The sequence below is a fragment of the Oncorhynchus keta genome, chromosome 31, assembly GCF_023373465.1.
Source record: "Oncorhynchus keta strain PuntledgeMale-10-30-2019 chromosome 31, Oket_V2, whole genome shotgun sequence".
In the NCBI taxonomy this organism is placed as follows: Eukaryota; Metazoa; Chordata; class Actinopteri; order Salmoniformes; family Salmonidae; genus Oncorhynchus; species Oncorhynchus keta.
Window position 1 is genome coordinate 26797545 of NC_068451.1, and position 20033 is coordinate 26817577.

The 20033-nt window shown below is 42.3% G+C and overlaps 1 protein-coding gene across 1 annotated transcript in view; it reads right to left on the minus strand.

Moving 5' to 3' along the window:
* Window positions 1–2508: 2508 nt before the first annotated feature.
* The window catches only part of LOC127914344 (protein kinase C alpha type-like), a 69402-nt gene continuing 51877 nt past the window's right edge, over window positions 2509–20033 (minus strand). The window contains exon 17 of the mRNA XM_052490087.1: window positions 2509–2752. Coding sequence (XP_052346047.1) covers window positions 2591–2752 — 162 coding nt within the window. The 3' untranslated portion in view covers window positions 2509–2590. The remainder of the gene's footprint in view (window positions 2753–20033) is intronic.

Here is a 20033-nt window from a genome sequence, read left to right on the forward strand (position 1 = left end):
CATGGTAGCAACAACACATGATAGCAGCACAAAACATGGTACAAACATTATTGGGCACAGACAACAGCACAAAGGGCAAGACGGATCATTTCACCAGGATTACAATAGTTCACATGACTATGTTTTCATAAGTATACAAATATTTGACAGTTTTTTACTCACTAATAACTTAGACTAATTCCAGTGTAACAGACCATAATGGGGATCCTAGATGTAATATAAAACAGTCCAGAACATTGCCTGGCAACACTCTCCAGGTCAAGTATATTTTAACGACAGAACATTAATACGTCATGATTATGTTTCCATGTATTGACCTGTCCCACATTTTAACCTTATCAGTGGTGGATCAATGTCCTTACACAGCAAATGACCGTACAGCACAGTACAATATAGTACCTTACAATGTAGTACAGCACACTAGAGTATAGACCCGTACAGGGAATGTGCCAACTAAGAATGAGGACTTGATCTAATCTCATTTAAATAAAACTAAACTACTTCCGTAAATTAAAATCTACAAAAGTTGTAACAATATTACATGCTCATCTCATATAAGATAACAATGTTAATATAAGATAACAACTTTAATCATTAAAAATTAGATGTAATAAATGTATCACTAGTCACTTTAAGCAATGCCACTTATAATGTTTACATACCTTACATTACTCATCTCATATGTATATACTGTACTCTATACCATCTACTGCATCTTGACTATGCCGTTCGGCCATCGCTCATCTATATATTTATATGTACATATTCTTACTCATTCCTTTACACTTGTGTGTAAAAGGTAGTTGTTGTGACATTGTTAGATTAATTGTTAGATATTACTGCATGGTCGGAACTAGAAGCACAAGCATTTCGCTACACTCACATTATTAACATCTGCTAACCATGTGTATGTGACCAATAAAATGTGATTGGATTTGATTTGTTATATGCTAGCATATAAGCTTATTATTAGTTGGGGCTTAACATGAAGCATTGTAGCTCACTGAATCCCAACTCTACTGAAAATGTCCTAACCATGCTACCTAACTCCTAACTCCTTACTACGTTTCCTTCTGAGATGTGTCACTCCCCGTCACTCTGTCACTGGTTGGTGAAGCTCAGCCAAAATGTCCACTGAGATCCACATCACATATTAAAACAGTCTTCTCCTCCTTTATCTTAGACATTCAGCTAGTCTCAGCAAGAAATGGAACAAAACCTTCTGAGATGTATTTATTATGTCACTGGTTGGTGAAGCTCAGCCAAAATGTCCACTGAATGCCACATCACATTATAAAACCGTCCTCTCCTCATCTCAGATATCCTGGGTAGTCTCAGGTCACGTGTCTGATGTAGTGCCAACCCGGGTCAGTTAGCTCAGTTGGACCTGAGTTAACACTTTCACATTCAATTTGGGTCCAGGTCAAAGTGTCAAATCAGTAAGAAAATGAAGAAATATAGCAACTGATCTAGGAATAGAATGAGAGATGACAACGTGTAAGGCTGACAGGGCATATCTGTGCAGTATGGAAACATCAATCAGATGGTTGACTTGGTAGTCCTCATATCTGGTGTAAAATATTTTATTTGTTGATGGAGATGGGAGAGTAAGTAATCATGCAGTTAGTTAAAATAACCCTTAACCTCAGAACACGGTTAGATGGTTTCATTTTCAAGAATGGTTACCATTCACCTCACCTCAGGTCTAACGGTTAAAGTTAGGACTGGGGGTAGGTAGGGCAATCTGATCCCAGATCACTGATTAGGAGCAACTTTTCTTCAAGCAGTAATATATAATGATTGATTTGATTTCTTACCCATCTTCTAGGTTTCTAGCTATATGTCACAATTATATCATCAATGGATTGAAGTTAAATTGGAAACACAAAACAAGGAGCAATTTTGGGGTAATAATATAATAGAACAATGTAATAGAACACAATATGACATTACATGACACAAGAAATACTGCTTTACATAATATCAGAGGTAATTAATTTCATAAGTAATAGATTATAAATGTGGCATATAGACAGCTCTAGCTGTATTTCTATGTAATAGATTATACATGTGGCATATAGACAGCTCTAGCTGTATTTCTATGTAATAGATCTGATATTGATACCACAATAGCATGATACCATGTCATAAAATACATTTACCTTAAAATCACTACAGATTTAAGTCAGATTCAGTGTCATCTTACAGTATCTGTTTGCAATGAACTGCATCATCTTTAAATAACAGTGATGTTGTTTTGTATGCATCGCATCAACTAAATGTGTTATTTGACTTTTACCGCTAATCTGCCCATCCATCCCCGTATCACACAGATCTTCCTCTGAAAGATAAGCCATGAACTCAGGCTCTAGAGTATAGCACAGAGGGAGAGTTATCTGTAGGTTGTGTAGACTGATTGTTTCTGTTTAAATTGTGTGCTATTCTCTGTTTTGAAATTTGCTTTAGAAAAAGACTGTTAGACGGTGAGGGGAATGTGGGGAGCCCCCAGACAGAGAGGATAGGGAGAGACAGAGCTGCTCCTTTCAGACCAAGGGAAGAGGATAAAAAAATACAGAGAGCTGCCCCCCCCTCAGATGGCAGTGAGGGTCGGGGGGGTGAGCTCAGGGTTAATGAAGGAGAAGCCCAGGAAGTCTTCCTGGTCAATGGCCGCCAGAACGTCAGGGTCAGAGGGTGTCAGCACGGACGGAGCCGCTGTGAAGAACTTGTCAAAGTTCTCCCCTTTCTTCCCACCCTGAGAGAGAGAGAGATTATTACACATAGAACACATATATACACATGAAATAAAGGACTGAGAGAAAAATCTAACTCCTTCCACACAGACGGGCACACACATCCACACATTAATTATCTCTCTCCCTCTCCCTCTTTCTATTTCTCACTCCATCTCTCCTTCTCTCTCCCTCCTTCTCTCTCCCTCCTTCTCTCTCCATCCTTCTCTCTCCATCCTTCTCTCTCCCTCCTTCTCTCTCCCTCAGGTGTACAGTAAAGCATGTCACGTGTGGTCCTTGTTCCCCTCAGCGTGTGACAGCTGCTCTGTTGGTTGATATGAATCTCATTTGGCTAATGGGCCTGGCCTCTGACCCCAGAGCACATTCTGACACCTCACTGCCCACTCAGCCATTGGCTGGCACAGCCACAGACTGACAAGTGACAGGCTAATGATGGCATAGATTTGCATACGAGACAAGGGGGCGTGACCCCGGGGCGAAAGGGTCATGACTGTTATGACACCCCTGTCTGTTCCAGAATGCTCAAGGTCTATCTCTGAGAATGAGGGAGAAATGAGGAGATATATACTGTATACAGTATATAGTGATGAGGGAGTGGGAGAAAAACTGACACGTGAGAAAGGCTGCCGTAGGCAGACATGGCTCTTAAGAGAAGACAGGCTATGTGCTCACTGCCCACAAAATGATGTGGTAACTGAGCTGCACTTCCTAACCTCCTGCCCAATGTATGACCATATTACAGACACACATTTCCCTGAGATTACACAGATCCACAAGAAATTAGAAAACAAATCCTATTTTGATAAACTCCCATATCTACTGGGTGAAATTCCAGTGTGCCATCACAGCAGCAAGATGTGTGACCTGTTGCCACAAGAAAAGGACAGCAGTGAAGAACAAATACCATTTTAAATACAACACATATTTATACTTATTTATTTTCCCGCTTGGGGAATATTAAGAGATAGAGAGAGACGTAGACAGAGAAAGAGGTAGAGAGAGATAGAAAGAGAGAGACAGACAGAGAAAGAGGTAGAGAGACAGAAAGAGAGATAGAAAGAGAGAGAGACAGAAAGAGGTAGAGAGAGATAGAAAGAGAGAGACAGGCAGAGAAAGAGGTAGAGGTAGAGAGAGATAGAAAGAGAGAGACAGACAGAGAAAGAGGTAGAGAGAGAGACAGAGAAAGAGGTAGAGAGAGAGATAGAAAGACGAGAGACAGACAGAGAAAGAGAGATAGATAGAGAGAGAGACAGACAGAGAAAGAGGTAGAGAGAGATAGATAGAAAGAGAGAGAGACAGACAGAGAAAGAGGTAGAGATAGAGAGAGATAGAAAGAGAGAGACAGACAGAGAAAGAGGTAGAGATAGAGAGAGATAGAAAGAGAGAGAGAGACAGAAAGAGGTAGAGAGAGATAGAAAGAGAGAGACAGACAGAGAAAGAGGTAGAGGTAGAGAGAGACAGACAGAGAAAGAGGTAGAGAGAGATAGAAAGAGAGAGACAGACAGAGAAAGAGGTAGAGAGAGAGAGACAGACAGACAGAGAAAGAGGTAGAGCGAGAGAGAGATAGAAAGAGAGAGAGACAGACAGAGAAAGAGGTAGAGCGAGAGAGAGATAGAAAGAGAGAGACAGACAGAGAAAGAGGTAGAGAGAGATAGAAAGAGAGAGACAGACAGAGAAAGAGGTAGAGATAGAGAGAGAGAGAAAGAGAGAGACAGACAGAGAAAGAGGTAGAGAGAGAGATAGAAAGAGAGAGACAGACAGAGAAAGAGGTAGAGAGAGATAGAAAGAGAGAGACAGACAGAGAAAGAGGTAGAGATAGAGAGAGATAGAAAGAGAGAGACAGACAGAGAAAGAGGTAGAGAGACAGAAAGAGAGAGACAGACAGAGAAAGAGGTAGAGATAGAGAGAGATAGAAAGAGAGAGACAGACAGAGAAAGAGGTAGAGAGAGATAGAAAGAGAGAGACAGACAGAGAAAGAGGTAGAGAGAGAGATAGAAAGAGAGAGACAGACAGAGAAAGAGGTAGAGATAGAGAGAGATAGAAAGAGAGAGACAGACAGAGAAAGAGGTAGAGAGAGATAGAAAGAGAGAGACAGACACACATAGAAAGAGGTAGAGAGAGAGAGAGATAGAAAGAGAGAGACAGACAGAGAAAGAGGTAGAGAGAGAGAGAGACAGACAGAGAAAGAGGTAGAGCGAGAGAGAGATAGAAAGAGAGAGACAGACAGAGATAGAGAGAGATAGAAAGAGAGACAGACAGAGAAAGAGGTAGAGAGAGATAGAAAGAGAGAGACAGACAGAGAAAGAGGTAGAGATAGAGAGAGATAGAAAGAGAGAGACAGACAGAGAAAGAGGTAGAGAGAGAGAGATAGAAAGAGAGAGACAGACAGAGAAAGAGGTAGAGAGAGATAGAAAGAGAGAGACAGACAGAGAAAGAGGTAGAGATAGAGAGAGATAGAAAGAGAGAGACAGACAGAGAAAGAGGTAGAGAGACAGAAAGAGAGAGACAGACAGAGAAAGAGGTAGAGATAGAGAGAGATAGAAAGAGAGAGACAGACAGAGAAAGAGGTAGAGAGAGATAGAAAGAGAGAGACAGACAGAGAAAGAGGTAGAGAGAGAGATAGAAAGAGAGAGACAGACAGAAAAAGAGGTAGAGATAGAGAGAGATAGAAAGAGAGAGACAGACAGAGAAAGAGGTAGAGAGAGAGAGATAGAAAGAGAGAGACAGACAGAAAAAGAGGTAGAGATAGAGAGAGATAGAAAGAGAGAGACAGACAGAGAAAGAGGTAGAGAGAGATAGAAAGAGAGAGACAGACACACATAGAAAGAGGTAGAGAGAGAGAGATAGAAAGAGAGAGACATACACACATAGAAAGAGGTAGAGAGAGATAGAAAGAGAGAGAGATACAGACAAAGAAAGAGGTAGAGAGGGAGATAGAAAGAGAGAGAGAGAGACAGAGAAAGAGGTAGAGAGAGAGATAGATAGAAAGAGAGAGACAGACAGACAGAAAGAGGTAGAGAGAGATAGAAAGAGAGAGACATACACACATAGAAAGAGGCAGAGAGAGATAGAAAGAGAGAGAGAGAGACAGACAGAGAAAGAGGTAGAGAGAGATAGAAAGAGAGACAGACAGAGAAAGAGGTAGAGATAGAGAGAGATAGAAAGAGAGAGAGAGACAGAAAGAGGTAGAGAGAGAGAGAGATAGAAAGAGAGAGACAGACAGAGAAAGAGGTAGAGATAGAGAGAGATAGAAAGAGAGAGACAGACAGAGAAAGAGGTAGAGATAGAGAGAGATAGAAAGAGACAGAGAGACAGAAAGAGGTAGAGAGAGATAGAAAGAGAGAGACAGACAGAGAAAGAGGTAGAGGGTAGAGAGAGATAGAAAGAGACAGAGAGACAGAAAGAGGTAGAGAGATAGAAAGAGAGAGACAGACAGAGAAAGAGGTAGAGGTAGAGAGAGATAGAAAGAGAGAGACAGACAGAGAAAGAGGTAGAGGGAGAGAGAGACAGACAGAGAAAGAGGTAGAGAGAGATAGAAAGAGAGACAGACAGAGAAAGAGGTAGAGAGAGAGAGAGACGTAGACAGAGAAAGAGGTAGAGAGAGATAGAAAGAGAGAGACAGACAGAGAAAGAGGTAGAGATAGAGAGAGATAGAAAGAGAGAGACAGACAGAGAAAGAGGTAGAGAGAGAGAGATAGAAAGAGAGAGACAGACAGAGAAAGAGGTAGAGAGAGATAGAAAGAGAGAGACAGACAGAGAAAGAGGTAGAGAGAGAGAGAGAGACGTAGACAGAGAAAGAGGTAGAGAGAGATAGAAAGAGAGAGACAGACAGAGAAAGAGGTAGAGATAGAGAGAGATAGAAAGAGAGAGACAGACAGAGAAAGAGGTAGAGAGAGAGAGATAGAAAGAGAGACAGACAGAGAAAGAGGTAGAGAGAGATAGAAAGAGAGAGACAGACAGAGAAAGAGGTAGAGACAGAGAGAGATAGAAAGAGAGAGACAGACAGAGAAAGAGGTAGAGAGAGAGAAAGAGAGAGACAGACAGAGAGAGAGGTAGAGATAGAGAGAGATAGAAAGAGAGAGACAGACAGAGAAAGAGGTAGAGAGAGATAGAAAGAGAGAGACAGACAGAGAAAGAGGTAGAGAGAGAGAGATAGAAAGAGAGAGACAGACAGAGAGACAGAAAGAGGTAGAGAGAGATAGAAAGAGAGAGACAGACAGAGAAAGAGGTAGAGGTAGAGAGAGATAGAAAGAGAGAGACAGACAGAGAAAGAGGTAGAGGGAGAGAGAGAGACAGACAGAGAAAGAGGTAGAGAGAGATAGAAAGAGAGAGAGACAGACAGAGAAAGAGGTAGAGAGAGAGAGAGACGTAGACAGAGAAAGAGGTAGAGAGAGATAGAAAGAGAGAGACAGACAGAGAAAGAGGTAGAGAGAGAGAGAGAGTCGTAGACAGAGAAAGAGGTAGAGAGAGATAGAAAGAGAGAGACAGACAGAGAAAGAGGTAGAGATAGAGAGAGATAGAAAGAGAGAGACAGACAGAGAAAGAGGTAGAGAGAGAGAGATAGAAAGAGAGAGACAGACAGAGAAAGAGGTAGAGAGAGATAGAAAGAGAGAGACAGACAGAAAAGAGGTAGAGATAGAGAGAGATAGAAAGAGAGAGACAGACAGAGAAAGAGGTAGAGAGACAGAAAGAGAGAGACAGACAGAGAAAGAGGTAGAGATAGAGATAGAAAGAGAGAGACAGACAGAGAAAGAGGTAGAGAGAGATAGAAAGAGAGAGACAGACAGAGAAAGAGGTAGAGAGAGAGATAGAAAGAGAGAGACAGACAGAGAAAGAGGTAGAGATAGAGAGAGATAGAAAGAGAGAGACAGACAGAGAAAGAGGTAGAGAGAGATAGAAAGAGAGAGACAGACACACATAGAAAGAGGTAGAGAGAGAGAGAGATAGAAAAGAGAGAGACATACACACATAGAAAGAGGTAGAGAGAGATAGAAAGAGAGAGAGATACAGACAGAGAAAGAGGTAGAGAGGAGATAGAAAGAGAGAGAGAGAGACAGAAAAGAGGTAGAGAGAGATAGAAAGAGAGAGACAGACAGAGAAAGAGGTAGAGATAGAGAGAGATAGAAAGAGAGAGACAGACAGAGAAAGAGGTAGAGAGATAGAAAGAGAGAGACAGACACACACAGAAAGAGGTAGAGAGAGAGAGAGATAGAAAGAGAGACATACACACATAGAAAGAGGTAGAGAGAGATAGAAAGAGAGAGAGATACAGACAGAGAAAGAGGTAGAGAGGGAGATAGAAAGAGGGAGAGACAGAGAAAGAGGTAGAGAGAGAGATAGATAGAAAGAGAGAGACAGACAGACAGAAAGAGGTAGAGAGAGATAGAAAGAGAGAGACATACACACATAGAAAGAGGCAGAGAGATAGAAAGAGAGAGAGACAGACAGAGAAAGAGGTAGAGAGAGATAGAAAGAGAGACAGACAGAGAAAGAGGTAGAGAGAGAGAGATAGAAAGAGAGAGACAGACAGAGAAAGAGGTAGAGAGACAGATAGAGAGATAGAAAGAGAGAGAGACAGAAAGAGGTAGAGAGAGATAGAAAGAGAGAGACAGGCAGAGAAAGAGGTAGAGGTAGAGAGAGATAGAAAGAGAGAGACAGACAGAGAAAGAGGTAGAGGGAGAGAGAGAGACAGAGAAAGAGGTAGAGAGAGATAGAAAGAGAGAGACAGACAGAGAAAGAGGTAGAGAGAGAGAGAGACGTAGACAGAGAAAGAGGTAGAGAGAGATAGAAAGGGAGAGAGACAGACAGAGAAAGAGGTAGAGAGAGAGAGAGAGAGACGTAGACAGAGAAAGAGGTAGAGAGAGATAGAAAGAGAGAGAGAGACAGACAGAGAAAGAGGTAGAGCGAGAGAGAGATAGAAAGAGAGGGACAGACAGAGAAAGAGGTAGAGATAGAGAGAGATAGAAAGAGAGAGACAGACAGAGAAAGAGGTAGAGGGAGAGATAGACAGACAGAGAAAGATGTAGAGAGAGATAGAAAGAGAGAGACAGACAGAGAAAGAGGTAGAGAGAGAGAGACAGACAGAGAAAGAGGTAGAGCGAGAGAGAGATAGAAAGAGAGAGACAGACAGAGATAGAGAGAGATAGAAAGAGAGAGACAGACAGAGAAAGAGGTAGAGAGAGATAGAAAGAGAGAGACAGACAGAGAAAGAGGTAGAGATAGAGAGAGATAGAAAGAGAGAGACAGACAGAGAAAGAGGTAGAGAGAGAGAGAGATAGAAAGAGAGAGACAGACAGAGAAAGAGGTAGAGAGAGATAGAAAGAGAGAGACAGACAGAGAAAGAGGTAGAGAGACAGAAAGAGAGAGACAGACAGAGAAAGAGGTAGAGATAGAGAGAGATAGAAAGAGAGAGACAGACAGAGAAAGAGGTAGAGAGAGATAGAAAGAGAGAGACAGACAGAGAAAGAGGTAGAGAGAGATAGAAAGAGAGAGACAGACACACATAGAAAGAGGTAGAGAGAGAGAGATAGAAAGAGAGAGACATACACACATAGAAAGAGGTAGAGAGAGATAGAAAGAGAGAGAGAGAGACGTAGACAGAGAAAGAGGTAGAGAGAGATAGAAAGAGAGAGACAGACAGAGAAAGAGGTAGAGATAGAGAGAGATAGAAAGAGAGAGACAGACAGAGAAAGAGGTAGAGAGAGAGAGATAGAAAGAGAGAGACAGACAGAGAAAGAGGTAGAGAGAGATAGAAAGAGAGAGACAGACAGAGAAAGAGGTAGAGATAGAGAGAGATAGAAAGAGAGAGACAGACAGAGAAAGAGGTAGAGAGACAGAAAGAGAGAGACAGACAGAGAAAGAGGTAGAGATAGAGAGAGATAGAAAGAGAGAGACAGACAGAGAAAGAGGTAGAGAGAGATAGAAAGAGAGAGACAGACAGAGAAAGAGGTAGAGAGAGAGATAGAAAGAGAGAGACAGACAGAGAGACAGAAAGAGGTAGAGAGAGATAGAAAGAGAGAGACAGACAGAGAAAGAGGTAGAGGTAGAGAGAGATAGAAAGAGAGAGACAGACAGAGAAAGAGGTAGAGGGAGAGAGAGACAGACAGAGAAAGAGGTAGAGAGAGATAGAAAGAGAGAGACAGACAGAGAAAGAGGTAGAGAGAGAGAGAGACGTAGACAGAGAAAGAGGTAGAGAGAGATAGAAAGAGAGAGACAGACAGAGAAAGAGGTAGAGAGAGAGAGAGAGAGTCGTAGACAGAGAAAGAGGTAGAGAGAGATAGAAAGAGAGAGACAGACAGAGAAAGAGGTAGAGATAGAGAGAGATAGAAAGAGAGAGACAGACAGAGAAAGAGGTAGAGAGAGAGAGATAGAAAGAGAGAGACAGACAGAGAAAGAGGTAGAGAGAGATAGAAAGAGAGAGACAGACAGAGAAAGAGGTAGAGATAGAGAGAGATAGAAAGAGAGAGACAGACAGAGAAAGAGGTAGAGAGACAGAAAGAGAGAGACAGACAGAGAAAGAGGTAGAGATAGAGAGAGATAGAAAGAGAGAGACAGACAGAGAAAGAGGTAGAGAGAGATAGAAAGAGAGAGACAGACAGAGAAAGAGGTAGAGAGAGAGATAGAAAGAGAGAGACAGACAGAGAAAGAGGTAGAGATAGAGAGATAGAAAGAGAGAGACAGACAGAGAAAGAGGTAGAGAGAGATAGAAAGAGAGAGACAGACACACATAGAAAGAGGTAGAGAGAGAGAGATAGAAAGAGAGAGACATACACACATAGAAAGAGGTAGAGAGAGATAGAAAGAGAGAGAGATACAGACAGAGAAAGAGGTAGAGAGGGAGATAGAAAGAGAGAGAGAGACAGAGAAAGAGGTAGAGAGAGATAGAAAGAGAGAGACAGACAGAGAAAGAGGTAGAGATAGAGAGAGATAGAAAGAGAGAGACAGACAGAGAAAGAGGTAGAGAGAGATAGAAAGAGAGAGACAGACACACACAGAAAGAGGTAGAGAGAGAGAGAGATAGAAAGAGAGAGACATACACACATAGAAAGAGGTAGAGAGAGATAGAAAGAGAGAGAGATACAGACAGAGAAAGAGGTAGAGAGGGAGATAGAAAGAGGGAGAGACAGAGAAAGAGGTAGAGAGAGAGATAGATAGAAAGAGAGAGACAGACAGACAGAAAGAGGTAGAGAGAGATAGAAAGAGAGAGACATACACACATAGAAAGAGGCAGAGAGAGATAGAAAGAGAGAGAGAGACAGACAGAGAAAGAGGTAGAGAGAGATAGAAAGAGAGACAGACAGAGAAAGAGGTAGAGAGAGAGAGAGATAGAAAGAGAGAGACAGACAGAGAAAGAGGTAGAGATAGAGATAGAGAGAGATAGAAAGAGAGAGAGACAGAAAGAGGTAGAGAGAGATAGAAAGAGAGAGACAGACAGAGAAAGAGGTAGAGGTAGAGAGAGATAGAAAGAGAGAGACAGACAGAGAAAGAGGTAGAGGGAGAGAGAGACAGACAGAGAAAGAGGTAGAGAGAGATAGAAAGAGAGAGACAGACAGAGAAAGAGGTAGAGGGAGAGAGAGAGACGTAGACAGAGAAAGAGGTAGAGAGAGATAGAAAGAGAGAGACAGACAGAGAAAGAGGTAGAGAGAGAGAGAGAGAGAGAAGTAGACAGAGAAAGAGGTAGAGAGAGAGATAGAAAGAGAGAGAGACAGACAGAGAAAGAGGTAGAGCGAGAGAGAGATAGAAAGAGAGAGACAGACAGAGAAAGAGGTAGAGATAGAGAGAGATAGAAAGAGAGAGACAGACAGAGAAAGAGGTAGAGGAGAGAGAGACAGACAGAGAAAGATGTAGAGAGAGATAGAAAGAGAGAGACAGACAGAGAAAGAGGTAGAGAGAGAGAGAGACAGACAGAGAAAGAGGTAGAGAGAGAGATAGAAAGAGAGAGACAGACAGAGAAAGAGGTAGAGAGAGATAGAAAGAGAGAGACAGACAGAGAAAGAGGTAGAGATAGAGAGAGATAGAAAGAGAGAGACAGACAGAGAAAGAATAGAGAGACAGAAAGAGAGAGACAGACAGAGAAAGAGGTAGAGATAGAGAGAGATAGAAAGAGAGAGACAGACAGAGAAAGAGGTAGAGAGAGATAGAAAGAGAGAGACAGACAGAGAAAGAGGTAGAGAGAGATAGAAAAGAGAGAGACAGACAGAAAAGAGGTAGAGATAGAGAGAGATAGAAAGAGAGAGACAGACAGAGAAAGAGGTAGAGAGAGATAGAAAGAGAGACAGACACACATAGAAAGATAGTAGAGAGAGAGAGATAGAAAGAGAGAGAGACAGAGAAAGAGGTAGAGAGAGAGAGAGACAGACAGAGAAAGAGGTAGAGCGAGAGAGAGATAGAAAGAGAGAGACAGACAGAGATAGAGAGAGAGATAGAAAGAGAGAGACAGACAGAGAAAGAGGTAGAGAGAGATAGAAAGAGAGAGACAGACAGAGAAAGAGGTAGAGATAGAGAGAGATAGAAAGAGAGAGACAGACAGAGAAAGAGGTAGAGAGAGAGAGATAGAAAGAGAGAGACAGACAGAGAAAGAGGTAGAGAGAGATAGAAAGAGAGAGACAGACAGAGAAAGAGGTAGAGATAGAGAGAGATAGAAAGAGAGAGACAGACAGAGAAAGAGGTAGAGAGACAGAAAGAGAGAGACAGACAGAGAAAGAGGTAGAGATAGAGAGAGATAGAAAGAGAGAGACAGACAGAGAAAGAGGTAGAGAGAGATAGAAAGAGAGAGACAGACAGAGAAAGAGGTAGAGAGAGAGAGATAGAAAGAGAGAGACAGACAGAAAAAGAGGTAGAGATAGAGAGAGATAGAAAGAGAGAGACAGACAGAGAAAGAGGTAGAGAGAGAGAGATAGAAAGAGAGAGACAGACAGAAAAAGAGGTAGAGATAGAGAGAGATAGAAAGAGAGAGACAGACAGACAGAGAAAGAGGTAGAGAGAGATAGAAAGAGAGAGACAGACACACATAGAAAGAGGTAGAGAGAGAGAGATAGAAAGAGAGAGACATACACACATAGAAAGAGGTAGAGAGAGATAGAAAGAGAGAGAGACAGACAAAGAAAGAGGTAGAGAGAGATAGAAAGAGAGAGAGAGAGACAGAGAAAGAGGTAGAGAGAGAGAGATAGATAGAAAGAGAGAGACAGACAGACAGAAAGAGGTAGAGAGAGATAGAAAGAGAGAGACATACACACATAGAAAGAGACAGAGAGAGAGATAGAAAGAGAGAGAGAGAGACAGACAGAGAAAGAGGTAGAGAGAGATAGAAAGAGAGACAGACAGAGAAAGAGGTAGAGATAGAGAGAGATAGAAAGAGAGAGAGAGACAGAAAGAGGTAGAGAGAGAGAGAGATAGAAAGAGAGAGACAGACAGAGAAAGAGGTAGAGATAGAGAGAGATAGAAAGAGAGAGACAGACAGAGAAAGAGGTAGAGATAGAGAGAGATAGAAAGAGACAGAGAGACAGAAAGAGGTAGAGAGAGATAGAAAGAGAGAGACAGACAGAGAAAGAGGTAGAGGTAGAGAGAGATAGAAAGAGACAGAGAGACAGAAAGAGGTAGAGAGAGATAGAAAGAGAGAGACAGACAGAGAAAGAGGTAGAGAAAGAGAGAGAGATAGAAAGAGAGAGACAGACAGAGAAAGAGGTAGAGGGAGAGAGAGACAGACAGAGAAAGAGGTAGAGAGAGATAGAAAGAGAGAGACAGACAGAGAAAGAGGTAGAGAGAGAGAGAGACGTAGACAGAGAAAGAGGTAGAGAGAGATAGAAAGAGAGAGACAGACAGAGAAAGAGGTAGAGATAGAGAGAGATAGAAAGAGAGAGACAGACAGAGAAAGAGGTAGAGAGAGAGAGATAGAAAGAGAGAGACAGACAGAGAAAGAGGTAGAGAGAGATAGAAAGAGAGAGACAGACAGAGAAAGAGGTAGAGAGAGAGAGAGAGACGTAGACAGAGAAAGAGGTAGAGAGAGATAGAAAGAGAGAGACAGACAGAGAAAGAGGTAGAGATAGAGAGAGATAGAAAGAGAGAGACAGACAGAGAAAGAGGTAGAGAGAGAGAGATAGAAAGAGAGAGACAGACAGAGAAAGAGGTAGAGAGAGATAGAAAGAGAGAGACAGACAGAGAAAGAGGTAGAGATAGAGAGAGATAGAAAGAGAGAGACAGACAGAGAAAGAGGTAGAGAGACAGAAAGAGAGAGACAGACAGAGAAAGAGGTAGAGATAGAGAGAGATAGAAAGAGAGACAGACAGAGAAAGAGGTAGAGAGAGAGAAAGAGAGAGACAGACAGAGAAAGAGGTAGAGAGAGAGATAGAAAGAGAGAGACAGACAGAGAGACAGAAAGAGGTAGAGAGAGATAGAAAGAGAGAGACAGACAGAGAAAGAGGTAGAGGTAGAGAGAGATAGAAAGAGAGAGACAGACAGAGAAAGAGGTAGAGGGAGAGAGAGACAGACAGAGAAAGAGGTAGAGAGAGATAGAAAGAGAGAGACAGACAGAGAAAGAGGTAGAGAGAGAGAGAGACGTAGACAGAGAAAGAGGTAGAGAGAGATAGAAAGAGAGAGACAGACAGAGAAAGAGGTAGAGAGAGAGAGAGAGACGTAGACAGAGAAAGAGGTAGAGAGAGATAGAAAGAGAGAGACAGACAGAGAAAGAGGTAGAGATAGAGAGAGATAGAAAGAGAGAGACAGACAGAGAAAGAGGTAGAGAGAGAGAGATAGAAAGAGAGAGACAGACAGAGAAAGAGGTAGAGAGAGATAGAAAGAGAGAGACAGACAGAGAAAGAGGTAGAGATAGAGAGAGATAGAAAGAGAGAGACAGACAGAGAAAGAGGTAGAGAGACAGAAAGAGAGAGACAGACAGAGAAAGAGGTAGAGATAGAGAGAGATAGAAAGAGAGAGACAGACAGAGAAAGAGGTAGAGAGAGATAGAAAGAGAGAGACAGACAGAGAAAGAGGTAGAGAGAGAGATAGAAAGAGAGAGACAGACAGAGAAAGAGGTAGAGATAGAGAGAGATAGAAAGAGAGAGACAGACAGAGAAAGAGGTAGAGAGAGATAGAAAGAGAGAGACAGACACACATAGAAAGAGGTAGAGAGAGAGAGATAGAAAGAGAGAGACATACACACATAGAAAGAGGTAGAGAGAGATAGAAAGAGAGAGAGATACAGACAGAGAAAGAGGTAGAGAGGGAGATAGAAAGAGAGAGAGAGAGACAGAGAAAGAGGTAGAGAGAGATAGAAAGAGAGAGACAGACAGAGAAAGAGGTAGAGATAGAGAGAGATAGAAAGAGAGAGACAGACAGAGAAAGAGGTAGAGAGAGATAGAAAGAGAGAGACAGACACACACAGAAAGAGGTAGAGAGAGAGAGAGATAGAAAGAGAGAGACATACACACATAGAAAGAGGTAGAGAGAGATAGAAAGAGAGAGAGATACAGACAGAGAAAGAGGTAGAGAGGAGATAGAAAGAGGGAGAGACAGAGAAAGAGGTAGAGAGAGAGATAGATAGAAAGAGAGAGACAGACAGACAGAAAGAGGTAGAGAGAGATAGAAAGAGAGAGACATACACACATAGAAAGAGGCAGAGAGAGATAGAAAGAGAGAGAGAGACAGACAGAGAAAGAGGTAGAGAGAGATAGAAAGAGAGACAGACAGAGAAAGAGGTAGAGAGAGAGAGAGATAGAAAGAGAGAGACAGACAGAGAAAGAGGTAGAGATAGAGATAGAGATAGAAAGAGAGAGACAGACAGAAAGAGGTAGAGAGAGATAGAAAGAGAGAGACAGACAGAGAAAGAGGTAGAGGTAGAGAGAGATAGAAAGAGAGAGACAGACAGATAAAGAGGTAGAGGGAGAGAGAGACAGACAGAGAAAGAGGTAGAGAGAGATAGAAAGAGAGAGACAGACAGAGAAAGAGGTAGAGAGAGAGAGAGAGACGTAGACAGAGAAAGAGGTAGAGAGAGATAGAAAGAGAGAGACAGACAGAGAAAGAGGTAGAGAGAGAGAGAGAGAGACGTAGACAGAGAAAGAGGTAGAGAGAGATAGAAAGAGAGAGAGAGACAGAGAAAGAGGTAGAGCGAGAGAGAGATAGAAAGAGAGAGACAGACAGAGAAAGAGGTAGAGATAGAGAGAGATAGAAAGAGAGAGACAGACAGAGAAAGAGGTAGAGATAGAGAGAGACAGACAGAGAAAGAGGTAGAGAGAGATAGAAAGAGAGAGACAGACAGAGAAAGAGGTAGAGAGAGAGAGACAGACAGAGAAAGAGGTAGAGCGAGAGAGAGATAGAAAGAGAGAGACAGACAGAGATAGAGAGAGATAGAAAGAGAGAGACAGACAGAGAAAGAGGTAGAGAGAGATAGAAAGAGAGAGACAGACAGAGAAAGAGGTAGAGATAGAGAGAGATAGAAAGAGAGAGACAGACAGAGAAAGAGGTAGAGAGAGAGAGAGATAGAAAGAGAGAGACAGACAGAGAAAGAGGTAGAGAGAGATAGAAAGAGAGAGACAGACAGAGAAAGAGGTAGAGAGACAGAAAGAGAGAGACAGACAGAGAAAGAGGTAGAGATAGAGAGAGATAGAAAGAGAGAGACAGACAGAGAAAGAGGTAGAGAGAGATAGAAAGAGAGAGACAGACAGAGAAAGAGGTAGAGAGAGATAGAAAGAGAGAGACAGACACACATAGAAAGAGGTAGAGAGAGAGAGATAGAAAGAGAGAGACATACAGACATAGAAAGAGGTAGAGAGAGATAGAAAGAGAGAGAGAGACGTAGACAGAGAAAGAGGTAGAGAGAGATAGAAAGAGAGAGACAGACAGAGAAAGAGGTAGAGATAGAGAGAGATAGAAAGAGAGAGACAGACAGAGAAAGAGGTAGAGAGAGAGATAGAAAGAGAGAGACAGACAGAGAAAGAGGTAGAGAGAGATAGAAAGAGAGAGACAGACAGAGAAAGAGGTAGAGATAGAGAGAGATAGAAAGAGAGAGACAGAGAAAGAGGTAGAGAGACAGAAAGAGAAGAGACAGAGAAAGAGGTAGAGATAGAGAGAGAAGAGAGAGAGACAGACAGAGAAAGAGGTAGAGAGAGATAGAGAGAGAGACAGACAGAGAAAGAGGTAGAAAGAGAGAGACAGACAGAGAAAGAGGTAGAGAGAGATAGAAAGAGAGAGACAGACAGAGAAAGAGGTAGAGGTAGAGAGATAGAAAGAGAGAGACAGACAGAGAGAGAAGAGAGGTAGAGAGAGATAGAAAGAGAGAGACAGACAGAGAAAGAGGTAGAGAGACAGAGATAGAAAGAGAGAGACAGACAGACAGAAGACAGAGAAAGAGGTAGAGAGAGATAGAGAGAGAGACAGACAGAGAAAGAGAGATAGAGAGAGAGAGAAAGAGAGAGAGACAGACAGAGAAAGAGGTAGAGAGAGATAGAAAGAGAGAGACAGACAGAGAAAGAGGTAGAGAGAGATAGAAAGAGAGAGACAGACAGAGAAAGAGGTAGAGATAGAGAGAGATAGAAAGAGAGAGACAGACAGAGAAAGAGGAAAGAGGTAGAGAGACAGAAAGAGAGAGACAGACAGAGAAAGAGGTAGAGATAGAGAGAGATAGAAAGAGAGAGACAGACAGAGAAAGAGGTAGAGAGAGATAGAAAGAGAGAGAGACAGACAGAGAAAGAGGTAGAGAGAGAGATAGAAAGAGAGAGACAGACAGAGAAAGAGGTAGAGATAGAGAGAGATAGAAAGAGAGAGACAGACAGAGAAAGAGGTAGAGAGAGATAGAAAGAGAGAGACAGACACATAGAAAGAGGTAGAGAGAGAGAGATAGAAAGAGAGAGACATACACACATAGAAAGAGGTAGAGAGAGATAGAAAGAGAGAGAGATACAGACAGAGAAAGAGGTAGAGAGGGAGATAGAAAGAGAGAGAGAGAGACAGAGAAAGAGGTAGAGAGAGATAGAAAGAGAGAGACAGACAGAGAAAGAGGTAGAGATAGAGAGAGATAGAAAGAGAGAGACAGAGAGAGAAAGAGGTAGAGAGAGATAGAAAGAGAGAGACAGACACACACAGAAAGAGGTAGAGAGAGAGAGAGATAGAAAGAGAGAGACATACACACATAGAAAGAGGTAGAGAGAGATAGAAAGAGAGAGAGATACAGACAGAGAAAGAGGTAGAGAGGGAGATAGAAAGAGGGAGAGACAGAGAAAGAGGTAGAGAGAGAGATAGATAGAAAGAGAGAGACAGACAGACAGAAAGAGGTAGAGAGAGATAGAAAGAGAGAGACATACACACATAGAAAGAGGCAGAGAGAGATAGAAAGAGAGAGAGAGACAGACAGAGAAAGAGGTAGAGAGAGATAGAAAGAGAGACAGACAGAGAAAGAGGTAGAGAGAGAGAGAGATAGAAAGAGAGAGACAGACAGAGAAAGAGGTAGAGATAGAGATAGAGAGAGATAGAAAGAGAGAGAGACAGAAAGAGGTAGAGAGAGATAGAAAGAGAGAGACAGACAGAGAAAGAGGTAGAGGTAGAGAGAGATAGAAAGAGAGAGACAGACAGAGAAAGAGGTAGAGGGAGAGAGAGACAGACAGAGAAAGAGGTAGAGAGAGATAGAAAGAGAGAGACAGACAGAGAAAGAGGTAGAGAGAGAGAGAGAGACGTAGACAGAGAAAGAGGTAGAGAGAGATAGAAAGAGAGAGACAGACAGAGAAAGAGGTAGAGAGAGAGAGAGAGACGTAGACAGAGAAAGAGGTAGAGAGAGATAGAAAGAGAGAGAGACAGACAGAGAAAGAGGTAGAGCGAGAGAGAGATAGAAAGAGAGAGACAGACAGAGAAAGAGGAAGAGATAGAGAGAGATAGAAAGAGAGAGACAGACAGAGAAAGAGGTAGAGGGAGAGAGAGACAGACAGAGAAAGATGTAGAGAGAGATAGAAAGAGAGAGACAGACAGAGAAAGAGGTAGAGAGAGAGAGACAGACAGAGAAAGAGGTAGAGCGAGAGAGAGATAGAAAGAGAGAGACAGACAGAGATAGAGAGAGATAGAAAGAGAGAGACAGACAGAGAAAGAGGTAGAGAGAGATAGAAAGAGAGAGACAGACAGAGAAAGAGGTAGAGATAGAGAGAGATAGAAAGAGAGAGACAGACAGAGAAAGAGGTAGAGAGAGAGAGAGATAGAAAGAGAGAGACAGACAGAGAAAGAGGTAGAGAGAGATAGAAAGAGAGAGACAGACAGAGAAAGAGGTAGAGAGACAGACAGAGAAAGAGGTAGAGATAGAGAGAGATAGAAAGAGAGAGACAGACAGAGAAAGAGGTAGAGAGAGATAGAAAGAGAGAGACAGACAGAGAAAGAGGTAGAGAGAGATAGAAAGAGAGAGACAGACACACATAGAAAGAGGTAGAGAGAGAGAGATAGAAAGAGAGAGACATACACACATAGAAAGAGGTAGAGAGAGATAGAAAGAGAGAGAGAGAGACAGAGAAAGAGGTAGAGAGAGAGATAGATAGAAAGAAAGAGACAGACAGAAAGAGGTAGAGAGAGATAGAAAGAGAGAGACATACACACATAGAAAGAGGCAGAGAGAGATAGAAAGAGAGAGAGAGACAGACAGAGAAAGAGGTAGAGAGAGAGATAGAAAGAGAGAGAGAGACAGAGAAAGAGGTAGAGAGAGAGAGAGATAGAAAGAGAGAGACAGACAGACAGGAAGAGGTAGAGAGAGTTAGAAAGAGAGAGAGAGACAGACATAGAAAGAGGTAGAGAGAGAGAGAATAGAGGAGGTAAAGGAAGAGGTAGAGATAGAGAGAGAATAGAGGTAGAGGTAGAGGTAGAGAGAGAATAGAGGAGGTAGAGGAAGAGGTAGAGGTAGAGAGAGAATAGAGGAGGTAGAGGAAGAGGTAGAGATAGAGAGAGAATAGAGGTAGAGGTAGAGGTAGAGAGAGAATAGAGGAGGTAGAGGAAGAGGTAGAGGTAGAGAGAGAATAGAGGTAGAGGTAGAGAGAGAATAGAGGAGGTAGAGGAAGAGGTAGAGGTATAAAGAGAATAGAGGAGGTAGAGGAAGAGGTAGAGGTAGAGAGAGAATAGAGGTAGAGGTAGAGAGAGAATAGAGGAGGTAGAGGAAGAGGTAGAGGTAGAGAGAGAATAGAGGTAGAGGTAGAGAGAGAATAGAGGAGGTAGAGGAAGAGGTAGAGGTATAAAGAGAATAGAGGAGGTATAGGTAGAGGAAGAGGTAGAGAGAATAGAGGAGGTAGAGAAAGAGGTAGAGGTAGAGAGAGAATAGAGGTAGAG